At 40.1% G+C, this 11,476-nt stretch overlaps 1 protein-coding gene across 3 annotated transcripts in view; it reads right to left on the bottom strand.

Moving 5' to 3' along the window:
- Positions 1-323: 323 nt before the first annotated feature.
- The window catches only part of ACOX2 (acyl-CoA oxidase 2), a 52,326-nt gene continuing 41,173 nt past the window's right edge, over positions 324-11,476 (bottom strand). For all 3 annotated transcript variants that reach the window (XM_020968919.2, XM_020968917.2, XM_020968918.1), the window contains exons 14-15: positions 8,842-8,974; positions 324-973 (exon numbers count right to left, since the gene is read on the bottom strand). In XM_020968919.2, coding sequence (XP_020824578.1) covers positions 911-973; positions 8,842-8,974 — 196 coding nt within the window. In that variant the 3' untranslated portion in view covers positions 324-910. The remainder of the gene's footprint in view (positions 974-8,841; positions 8,975-11,476) is intronic.

Here is an 11,476-nt window from a genome sequence, read left to right on the forward strand (position 1 = left end):
CAACCATCAGGGACAAAATGGCAGAATTTTCCCATGAAACTTCTTTATCCAGTTTAGTTAATGGCCAAGTTCCTGTATTATAAATAGAACTTTAACTAAACCTTAGCAAGCTGACAATTACACTGAATTACACAGAAAATTGGGTCCAACAGAGTTGTAAATTCCGCTTGTGTTTCCTTTCTATGAAATTCTCGTCACCTTGTTAAGTTATGGAAACCCCACCAGTTTAGGGAGGTCTGTCACTATGTGAGAGAGCCTTTTGGAGTGTGGGAAGAGACAGAAGACCAATTGAATCCAGTTTAAGAAACGTTTTAAACTCATGATGAAACATTCTCAACATCTTTTTTTTCTTTATTCAGTCACCTAGTGGAGTCAAAAGCCTTGAAACCAAAGTCATTTTCTTTCAGATTTTCAAATGATTAGTACATTGTTCCATTTAATCACATAACAGCTAAATGTTTAAATGGATTAGTTGCAAACTTGAGTTGGTAATATATTCATTTGATTTGTGGTAGGATATTCTGTAAGAAAATGGTGTTTAAAATAGAGACAATCTAGTACTTTAAATGTGATAAAAAAGTGTTAAATTTACTGTGTAAAAAATCAGGTATAAGTATTGCTCTTCAGAGGATTAGGCTGATTTGATTATTAGCTCCTGCTTGTATCCATTGGTTTCTTTTTGTGAATTTGAGAAGTTTGTCAAGAACTAGGCATTTGATGAGGAAAGTTTTATTTTTTCACAGAATCTATAAAACAGTACTGCTGCAGGCACCCATCTAATGGCTAATGATTTGCTTGCCTTTTCCTCAGCTTAAATACCCTGGATTTTCCTTGATCACATATTTATAAATTTAGAGGGTGATTTCATTCTGCTTCTTGAATGTAAAACACAGTTCGTAGGTGGCAAATCTCATAATTTGGATCGGTTACTTTTTAAGAATGGCCTCAGGTATTTCTCATAGGCAGGATTCCCCTGTTTGAAGAAAGAGATATTAAAATGACAATTTCAGCCAACATTAATGTCAATTTTTTGTTCACAGTTAACTCTACATTGGAAAGATTTCATAAGATTCTTAATTTTTTTTTTTTTTAAAGAATTCAGGCTGTATGAACTTCTGGAGAAACATTTTTCAAAGGTCAGCCTCCTTTTTTTCCCAGTGTAGATTTCATAGTGTAGGCGCACAAGGCCAGTTGCAAAGTACTGCAGCTCAGTCTTTTGTCTTAAAGTTTCGAGTCAATAAACATTTATCAAGTGAGGGCATTGTGTTTGGTGGAGAGGATATAAGGATAAAAACATACACATTCTTGGGCCTCATGAATAGGTATCTCATTCTGCATAAGATTCTTTGAAACTGAGGGAAAAAATATTTTCTGTCCTCAGGGACTAGACAAAGTTTACCTATTCACCTGAGCTGCTTGCTTTTGTAGCAGCAAAGGGTAAAGATGCCAGATGTATGGGGTAGAGTGGGAAAGATCTCTTAATTTCAGAACCCAAACCTCTGTTTTGCCCCATTTTACCCCCTCCAACTCTTTCCCAGTGCAGTAGGATGGGCTAAGTGGAAAGAGCCATCCCTTATGCCTCTGTTAGTCTGATATAGGCCTCAAATTTATCAGAATAAGACATTTAAAAAATAAATTGGCATGAAAAAATATCGGTAGGCCTTTTCAAGCCACATTCCACAATTAGTGCTGAAATAGACCAAGATCAGTCAGTGAGTCCAGCTGGTTGGAAGGTTAGACCCAACAAGCAGATAGCCTTGGGATAAAGGCCATCTTTAAATGACCTCAAGTATTCTCCCCATTTAAAAAAAATATATTGAGAGTAGTGAATCAAAGAAAGGCAGATTTGGGATCCGTGAAATGAAACTTTTCCTAATAACTAGAGCTGCTCGAAATGGAATGGGCTGCCTTGAGGAAGCGTGGGCTCCTTGTTCCTAGAGGTCTTCAGGTGGAGGCTGGATGAATATCTGGGGATACTGGAATAGGGATTCCTGATAGGTTATGGGTCAAACCAAATGACCCCTGAGGTCCCTTTCAACTTTTTGAGTGCTGGAGACTTTTTTTTTAAACTACTTACACTATATCCAAAAGTATAACTGTATTTCACTATGAAATTTTCTCTCTCCCCTCTCCCTACCCCAGCAAAAAGAAAAAATAATTGCATTGTATGGCTAGTATATTAAATTGAACCTATCCCTGATTACATGGCATTTTCAGTTGTAGGTATTTAAAAAATTTATGCACTGCATTTTTCTGCCCACGTAAATAGGATAGGTTAGGTTAAAATACATTTTATGACAACTCATTCAACTGTTTGTGGAAATTCTGGAGGTCAGCTAGGTTCAATTTGAACTTTTTACCACTGAAACTTTTGGGGCCCTCAAGCTATTTGAAATTACACATTCTTCTAATCAGAGTCACTGTATTCTGAAAATCCATATAATCATGTAGTTGATTAGGTGTAGAATTGAGAGTCTGCTGTTGCTAGAGTAAAGAGGCCACGTGGTCTAAAGCCTCACTTTGTATGTGACATCATCGTTCCATAGGGTGACACCCCACCAGTTTTAAAATTTAACAATTCACCAGTGCGGTTCCTTGTTTACACAGAAATAGGGATATTTAAAAGCCACTTTATAGATCTCCTTGTTCTGTACGCTGACATCCTTATGGTAATAATACAAAAATCAGCTAATTAAAGACTCAAGTGCTTTTGGGATATACAAACAATTAAAAGCTATATATATATATATTTTTTTTTTTTTCCATGGTAACTTAGAGAAGAAGGACCTGATTCTTTTGCAGTCAGTAAACCTGGTTTTACCCAGAACATTTCAGTTATTTTGGATATAGAGGAGTGGGTTGTTTTTTCCTCTTTTGCATAGCAAAGGGGGAAAATGTGTATTATTATTTAGCCATGTGAAAATTACATATTTTACATATTATATATGTATACAGATATACAGATACACACACATATGTTACACATATATGTTGTGAGTTTACTTTTCAGATTAGATCCACTAGTCCAGGTAGGAATACCCTTTTCTTTCTCTTTTAGGGTTTGTACCATAATATCACAGAACATTAAAGCTGGAAGATACCTTAGTTTCCTTCTCTATAAAACAAAGCTAGTAGATGGTCTCTGAGTCTCAGAGCTAGTTAGCAGTAGAGCCCAGGTCCTCTGACACATAATCACAGAACTAAAATCCAGGTTGGAAGGGAGGCCATTTCATCTAAATCATAGAGGTAAAAGAATCCCCTTGATATCTATAGGGATTCATTCATCAAGCTTCCACCTGACTGTGAACAAAGTCTCCTCCACAACCTCCCACCCTCCCCACCCCAGTGGTTCTCCAACCAATACCAAGAAGCTTAAAATTGAGTGTCCGCTATTCCCTTCAGAGGCGGTCCCTTCCACTTTGGACGGTTCTAATTTCTAGGAAATTTTTCCTTACCTCAAGCCTGAATTGACGTCTTTGTGACTTCAGCCTGCTGCTCCTAGTTCTGTCTTTTAGGAATAAGCAGAGCAAATCTTGTCCTCTTTTCAGTGACAGCCCTTCAGATACTTGAGGATAGTGATCATATATCCCCACTAAGTTTTTCCTTCTCCAGGCTGAAAGTCCTCAGGTCCTTCAGCTCATCCTCACATGCCGTGATCTCAAGGCTCTTGACCTCGTTTTCCTCCCCTTGATGCTCCAGGTTGTCAATGATCCTTCCTAAAAGGTGGGCTCTGGGATGCTTTCCTTCTCTTAATGCAGCCCCAAGTTACATGAGCTTTCGTGGGGAATACGCTGTTGGCTCATATTGAGCTTGGAAAGCCCTAGCTATTTTTTCAGGTGAGATGTTGTTTAGCCTCCATCTTGTCCTTATGCAGTTGATTTTTTGAACCCAAGTATAACACTTTACATTTATCTCTATTAAATTCCATCTTATGAGATATGGCCTAACATTGTAGTCTGTTAAGATATTTTTTAGTCGTGTCATCCCGTGTGTTAGCTCTTCTTCCCAGCATTGAGTCATTTATGGTTTTGCCAAGCGTGCTTTCCCTGTTTCTAGCCAGACTGCTGATAAAAATGTTGAAATGAAAGCATGGCCCTTCCCTGGAAACCTTTAAAGCTGACATTGAACTTACTGGGTCTGGCCTTTCAATCCCTTGTGAGTGGACTTATCTTCCGTCTACCCACATCCTTCTATCTCTTCTACAAGAATAGCGTGAGAAATTTTATCGCATGCTTTGCTAGAATCTAGATGGACCGTCTCTATGGCATTCTGCTGTTCTACTCATCTAGCATCCCTGTGAAAGAGGAAATGAAGTTAATCTGGTACAACTTGTTCTTGAGGGAGCCGGGCTGTTCTGTAGATCATGATTTCCTTTTCTGGACAACCTCTTGCCACCTTTTACAAATTCAAGGTTTCTTATACAAGCCACTTTCCTATTCTTGTTTGTACATTAAAATGTTTGTGTTGTTGATGTATAAGTTCACAAAAATAAAATTTGATTTGAAAAAAAAATTCTAGAATTTTGCCAGGAATCAAAATCCAGCTTATTGGCCTATAGCTCACCGATTCCATTCTCTTCCCTTTTTTGAAAATCAGAAGAACATTTACTCTCTCTTAGCCCTGCAGGTACCTCTTATATTCTCCATAGTCTTCCAGAGGTCATGGACAGTGACTTGGCAATCATCCCTGATCATTTTTTCAGTACCTTGGGGTGTAGTTCACTTGGGTTTGATGACTTGAACTCATCAGGGGTAGCTAGGTGCTTAATTTTTTGGGGTATCATTTGTTTCTTTACTATTTTTATATGTTTCCTTTCCTGTTCAAAGATCATTCTTAGCTCAGACAGAAGCAGGCACAGATATTAGAAGCTCTGGCTTCTCTCTTCTGCCAGTTACTCGAATCTCATCCACCCCAAGAAGTGGTTCTGTTTCTTCATTCATCCTTCCTTGGGCTAAACATCCCACCCAAAGCTTTTTGTTATCCTTAGCTTTCTCCACCAGCCTCAGCTCGTTTGTTTTGAGCTTTAGCATTTCTGACACTATTCTTAGAGGCCTGAGCTATGCTTATATATTCATCGTCTCTTCCCTGTCCTTGCTTTTATCTTCTGTACATGGTTTTTTAAAATCTAAATTGGGTAGTGAATTCCTTACACATCCATATTAGTCTCCTTAGACAGTTCATTTTCCTTATCCATTGTATTGTATTGTATTGTATTGTACTGTATTACAGGCACCTTCAGAATTTTATTCTTGAGAATATCTCATCCCTTGTGGGTTGATTTCCTGTTTAGAATTTTAGTGTATGAGATCCTGTTTTTCCTTTGAACCTTTTTAATTCTCTTGTCCTCCAGATCTAGAATGTATGTCTGACTATACCTGGTATTCTTCTTCTTTATCACAAAGACTGAATGGTTTTTGTTTCACTTCAAGTTTCCCATCATTTCCACCCCAGCAACCAAGTCCTTCCTGTTGTTGACAATCAGATCCTTCATAGAATTTCCCTGTCCATTCCTCCATTTTAAAATGATGTTATCGTTAATTCAAGTCATGAAATTATTAGCTACCCTACTTTTGGTAGTGTGAGAGAGCTTCAGTTGATGTCGAAATGATTGAAATCTCCCATCACTAATTTATTATTCCTTTGTGTCAGGCTTATCTTCGGTTTCCTGGACTTGTCTATTTCCTCTTTTGGCCCAGATGGTCTGTGGAATGCTCCAATGACAATGTCAGGTCTGTTTCTCCGATGGAACACTGCTGAAATGCTCTCTGCCATGTTTCCCCAATTTGACATTCCATCTTCACCTCTCTTCCTTGGTACAAGTGGTCCCCCAAACCTAGAGTGCTCTCCCCACTTCCCTTGACCTCTTGGGATCTCCTTTCCAGCGCAATTCAAGCGCTTTCTCCTGTGAGAAGCCTTTTCTGATTTACTCAGCCATTAACTTTGTATTTATTCTGAACAGGTTTTGGATTCATTTATCTGTCCGTGTGTTTTCTTGGCTTTAGTTCTTCAAGGGCAGGGGCAGTTTTGTTTTTAGATTTTCTCTCCAGTATTTTTCATAGTGCTTGGCACTTAGTAGGCATTTAATAAATATTTGTTGAATTATATAAAATGGAATGCTACCCCTCTCTCATTCTTGGCTTTCTGCACATGAATTTGTCTTACTATACAGTGCTATTTCCTTCCTCTCCTTGTCTTCCTCCTCTGTTTCCTTTGAATAGACAAATACATACACGTGCACATATATATGTATGTGTGTGGGGGCATATGTGGATATATACATATAATATATGTCATTGTGATAGTTTTAGGTGTGGACCAGAAATTCAAATCCAATTCTCTGATATTATCTTTACTTCCCCAAACTGCCATTTATGAAGCTCTTGCCTTTGGTGAAAAGGCCCCCGTGCAGCCTCTTGCTCAAGACTTTGTACCCTAGCAGAGCTTTCTGGGTTCCACTGGTCAGTGCCATTTGAGCCCAAGGGAATCACCACTTGGTTTAATCAGAAGTTCTGGGCTAGATCTTGATTATGCGCTCTGGGGAAGACAAGAACTTTACTTGAGAGGCAGTGGGCTATAGTGGATAGAATGCTGGACCTGGAGCAGAGATGTGGGCTCACATCCTGCCTCTGACACTTAGCTGTGTTACTTACATCATGAACCTCAGTTTCTTCATCTGTGAAATGGAGATAATGCCCATGGGGTTGTGGTAAGGTTCAAATGAGAGAGTTCATGTGAAATACTTTGTAGCACTGGGAAAGGGCCCTGGATCTGCAGTCAGCATTTTTCTTGAGTCTTTGTCCTTTTCCTTCTCTTCTCGAATTTCTCCTCATCCTCAGGATCTTCTGCTAGAGTCCTCTTGTCCTCCTCCTCGAATCTCCCTTTAGCTTGATTCCTTTCTCAGTTTGTTCATTCTCTTCTTTCATCTCTGGCCACTTCTTCCAGAGGATGCCTTCACCTTTTCTGCTCCTCCTTCACCTTCCTATTTTTTCTTCTCCAGAACTCATTGCCGGCCTTTGTAATGATTCCAGAGCCAGTCTGATCACCCTCCCAATTCCTCTTTCACCTGAAAAACCTTTTCTTCCTACTCCTCCCTCACCTGGGAAGGGGTATGCACCAAAGATACCTGGTCCAGGCTTTTTGTTCCACTGCATGGTCTCTAAGCTATGGGCTCTCCCCTTTCCTGGACAGGCAAGACATGCCCAACCTGCCAAGGAGAAACTGCACTGTCCTTGCCACTGGCAAGTTACTTGTAAGTACAATAGAGCTGATGCAGCACTCTCGATGCAGAATGGAAAAACCCATTCTGGACTCACCCTTTCCATGGGTTACCTTGGGGGAGGGGAGGAGTGTGACTTCATTTAAAATGGTGATCTAAATTTAGACTTGATATTGACATGACAAAATGCAAATTAAGTGTGAATTAAAGTCACAGAGATGTCAATGCAAGAATGTGGCAAGACACCTTTTTGAAATTTCAAGAGAAAAAAGGTCTCATGTTTATTCACTTTCATTATCCCAGTAACACATTTATGCTATAGAACATGTTGAAACATGTTCAAGTACCTATAGGCAACGAATATGAGGTTCCTAGTCTGGGGCCTGTGAACTTAAAAAAAAAATATATATATATATATATATGTACAGATATACATACATATGTATTTGATAGTCATATTACTATGATTGGTTTCCTTTGAATTCCTATGCAGTTTATTTTATGCATTTAAAAACATTAAAAATGCAGATTTGAAAATTGTCCTGAGAAGGGGTTTGGAGGCATCACAAATTGCCCAAGAAGCTCCATGATGCCAAAAAGGTAAAGAACTCATCTAGGTTAAATATGCTGTTATATTAATTAGATTATAGGTCACAGAGCTTTTCATGCAGGTTATAGATTTTTTTGTTAACCTGAAAGCTCCATGCTTTAATTGCTAGGGGCATTCCTTCCAGTGACTCAGATGGCAACCCCACCACATCTTAACCTGTATGGTCCTTGTCCGATCTTTTCCTAAATCTCCAAAGATTAGCTATACATTGCACTTACATTGTTTCCTCATGTTCTTCAAAATTGTTTTTGGGGGGGATGGGGGGTGGGGTAGGGCTGTGGCAAATCATCTGAACATCAGCTTAGAGCTAGAAGGAGCTTGGGACCCACTTATTTTATGGGTGAGGAAGCTGGACTCCAGAAATGTAGTAAGGGACAGAGCTGGGTTTTGAATCTAAATCTTTCCATTAAATACCATGAAAAAAGTGAGTGGAGGGTATTAATGAACATGCCTGGAACTCAGGAGAGAGAAGCTGTCTTTGAGACTAAAGTTCACAGTTTTCTGGTGAGTTTCCAGCTACCCTGACTGCCAATTATATAAAGTCCTTGTCTTCCTTCAAGGAAGAGCTGGTTATCTAAGGATGGTCATTGTAACTCATGTGGCTGTCCTAAGTGGCGGCTTCTTTCTGTCACCATCAGAGTGTCTGCTTTAACTCCACTTCCATCCATGGAACACTGTTAATCTTTGCAGCAATAAATGTCACTTGAGTTTGTCACTCGAAAGCCCCTGTGCTTTATGAGCACATGCTTTGGGCCCAGATTTAGAGCCTGGTATGTCATTCCATTTTCCTATCCCCTCATTCCCAGCAGTGTCTTTCTGGCCCGAGCTTCTCATGGGCTCACACCCCTCCCCCTTGCCTATGTGCTTAAAATACTTTTAATTGATTTCCATTAGGTTGAAAATCACATGGTGTGGCTTATCTCTTCTGCATTCTATAAACCTAGACAACAAGGAGATACATTCTGGGCTTGTTCTCTGTTCTCTTGCATAATTGATAGCATGTTGTACCCCCTACCTCAGTATTGGTTGGTGATAGCTGGGCCCACTCAAACAGCCGTTCGTAGGCATTCCCGTCATAGCAGCCAAGTGCAGAATTTAAGGACTCATCGGAGAAGTCAAAGGCATCAGTTAATAAAACTGCATCTTTCCTAAGAGAGAGAACATAGGAGCTGATGAGTATCTTTCAGATTATGTAGATGTGGTGATTTCCTGGTGGGCATAAAAATGCTGGTGGGGCTGTATCCATTGTGTCCATCATAATGAAGCATCCTGGTACCCAAGGAATAAATCAACATTGTAGGCTTCTCTGTTTTTGCCCTACTGTGGCTCCTCTTGGGTTGGAAGCTCCCACAGCCAATGTCTGAGTGCTCATGGAAGATCATCACTAACCCTTGGGTGTCTGTGCGCTCTAGGATGTCAAACACTAGTCTGGCATATGTCACTGCTACCTTTTACACAATTTAGTGTCTTTCTGGGTGTCCTGAGCAGCTAGGAGGCACTAGTGGATGGAACACTGGACTGGAGCCAAAAAGACCAGGATTCAAGTCCTGCCTCATTCATTTAGTACCTGTGTAACCCTGGGTAGATCACCTGACATCTCAGCCTCATCTGTAAAATGGATATAATAAGGGTTGTTGTAAGAGTCAAATGAAGTAACATATATAAAGTGCTTACCTAAATGATCATTTCTAGACTTCCTAAGAAATTGTATTATTGATGATCATCATGTTTGCCCCCATCCAGGCACTGCCTGCTCTAGTTTTAGAAATTTTGACGTCAGACCTGAGATTTTATTGATGTGGACACTCCCTCTGCTGATCCGACATTTAGCCGACAGCTTCGGGAGAGTCTCCGGCTGCTCCAAAGGAAAGGCATCAAAGGAAATGGTGGCCAGCCTTCTCACGACTAGGTGGTTCAAGTGTAGGGACTCTGGTTCTTGGCACAGCTGGTGAACAGCTCATTTCCAGCCCATGTTCAAGTGTTTTCTCATTTAGAAGGACTCAGGGTCATTCCTCTAACCTTAGAGGTCATCTCACCCAATCCCAGCATTTTACAGTTGAGGAATGGATGATGGCCTTTGAGCCCTTGGGATAGAGAAATGCAGATAATTGGCTCCTTGCCTTGAGAGAGGCATTCTGTAGTTCTGTGGGAACCAGGTCATAAGTGAGACTGGTGAACAGACCAGCCTCTGGGGAGTTCACATTGCCCAGGCCTGAATAGCAACTCATTTTAAGTAGAATAATGGATAAGGCCTAGAGATCACTGGGTGGAGTTGAATATTAGGTGAGGATGGGTCAAAAGGTGTGAATCAAAAGGCTTTTTTATTGGATCTGGTTATAATTTGGAAAATGGTGGTGTTCAGGCAGATCATGGGATCATAGATTGAGAGTTTGGAAGGGACCTTAGAGGCCCATTTGGGTCAACTTTTTCATTTTACAGCTCAGGAAACTGAGGCTCAGAGAGAAGAAGGCAGTAAGTGACTGAGGCAGCAATGTGCCTGTATTAGGAAAACTACATCATCTGTTTTATTCAGTAAGAACATGTACAAATACAAATTTAAGAAAGTTATTCCATATTCATTAGGCATGGCACTTTGCGTATTTCAGTTTGTTTTTTGGTCAATCTTTGTTGTTTAGTAGAAAAAGCATTGATCTCAGAGTCCAGAGGCCTGGGTTCAAGTCCTGGTCGTCATTCTTTCGAGTTGTGTGACCTTGAGAAAATCATTTAGCCTTAGGGAACCCCGGTTTTTTCATCTGTAAAATGGAGGAAATACTTATAGTACTGACTTCCCAGGGTTGTTGTGAAGAAGGGGCTTTATTAGTTTTACAGGAGGATGTAGATATGGGTTATTATTAATAATTAACTCAGTTTATTATTAATATTATAAACATCAATAGCATTATCATAGTATCATATCATGTATTATAAATATTATTAAATAGCACACATTATAAAACTGACATGGTGATAATGAATATGATATGCCTACTTACATATTCACTTTAAAATTTTATCTCCTATTAGCAGTGTGGTGTGTAGATAGAAACATTAATGGTTCTTGAGTTAGGAGGACCTGGGTGCAAGGTCTGTCTCTGACACATCCTGGCTGTGTAACCCTGCCAAAGTCACTTAACCCCTTGGTTCCTCGGGCAACTCTCTAAGACTGAGTTACAGAGGAACTGCTAATCAGCATTAGGGGAGGGAGTTTTCATGCCAGAAATTCCAAGCACAGATTACATTATAGGTCCTGGCCTTGCCTTCTCTCCCCACCCCTACCCCTAAAAGTAAACTGGGAGACGTGCTTACTTACAAATTAATCACTTTGAAGCACCTGTGTACATAGGTAACATGCTATAACGAGCCAACATAATTTACTGAGTTGAGAACAAACATGACGGTTCTTATCCCACTTTGAAAGTCTTGTAGAAGATTTTAAAGCCGGTTGACAATAGACAGTCTCCGTCAACAGAAGACTAAGAGAATAACAAATAAATGGAAATGAAACACCTGCTGGTACAACCTGATCCCATGGAGTTTGTACAGGGTTCATCAGGCACTCTGTTCATCATGCTGTCCTGATCTGCTGCACGTCTGCAGTGGACCACTTTGGGCCTAGATCACAGGACCCTGGCTTCACAGCTTTAGAGTGA

Source organism: Phascolarctos cinereus, unplaced genomic scaffold (genome assembly GCF_003287225.1).
Source record: "Phascolarctos cinereus isolate Bilbo 61053 unplaced genomic scaffold, phaCin_HiC Scaffold_4;HRSCAF=312, whole genome shotgun sequence".
NCBI classification, from domain to species: domain Eukaryota; kingdom Metazoa; phylum Chordata; class Mammalia; order Diprotodontia; family Phascolarctidae; genus Phascolarctos; species Phascolarctos cinereus.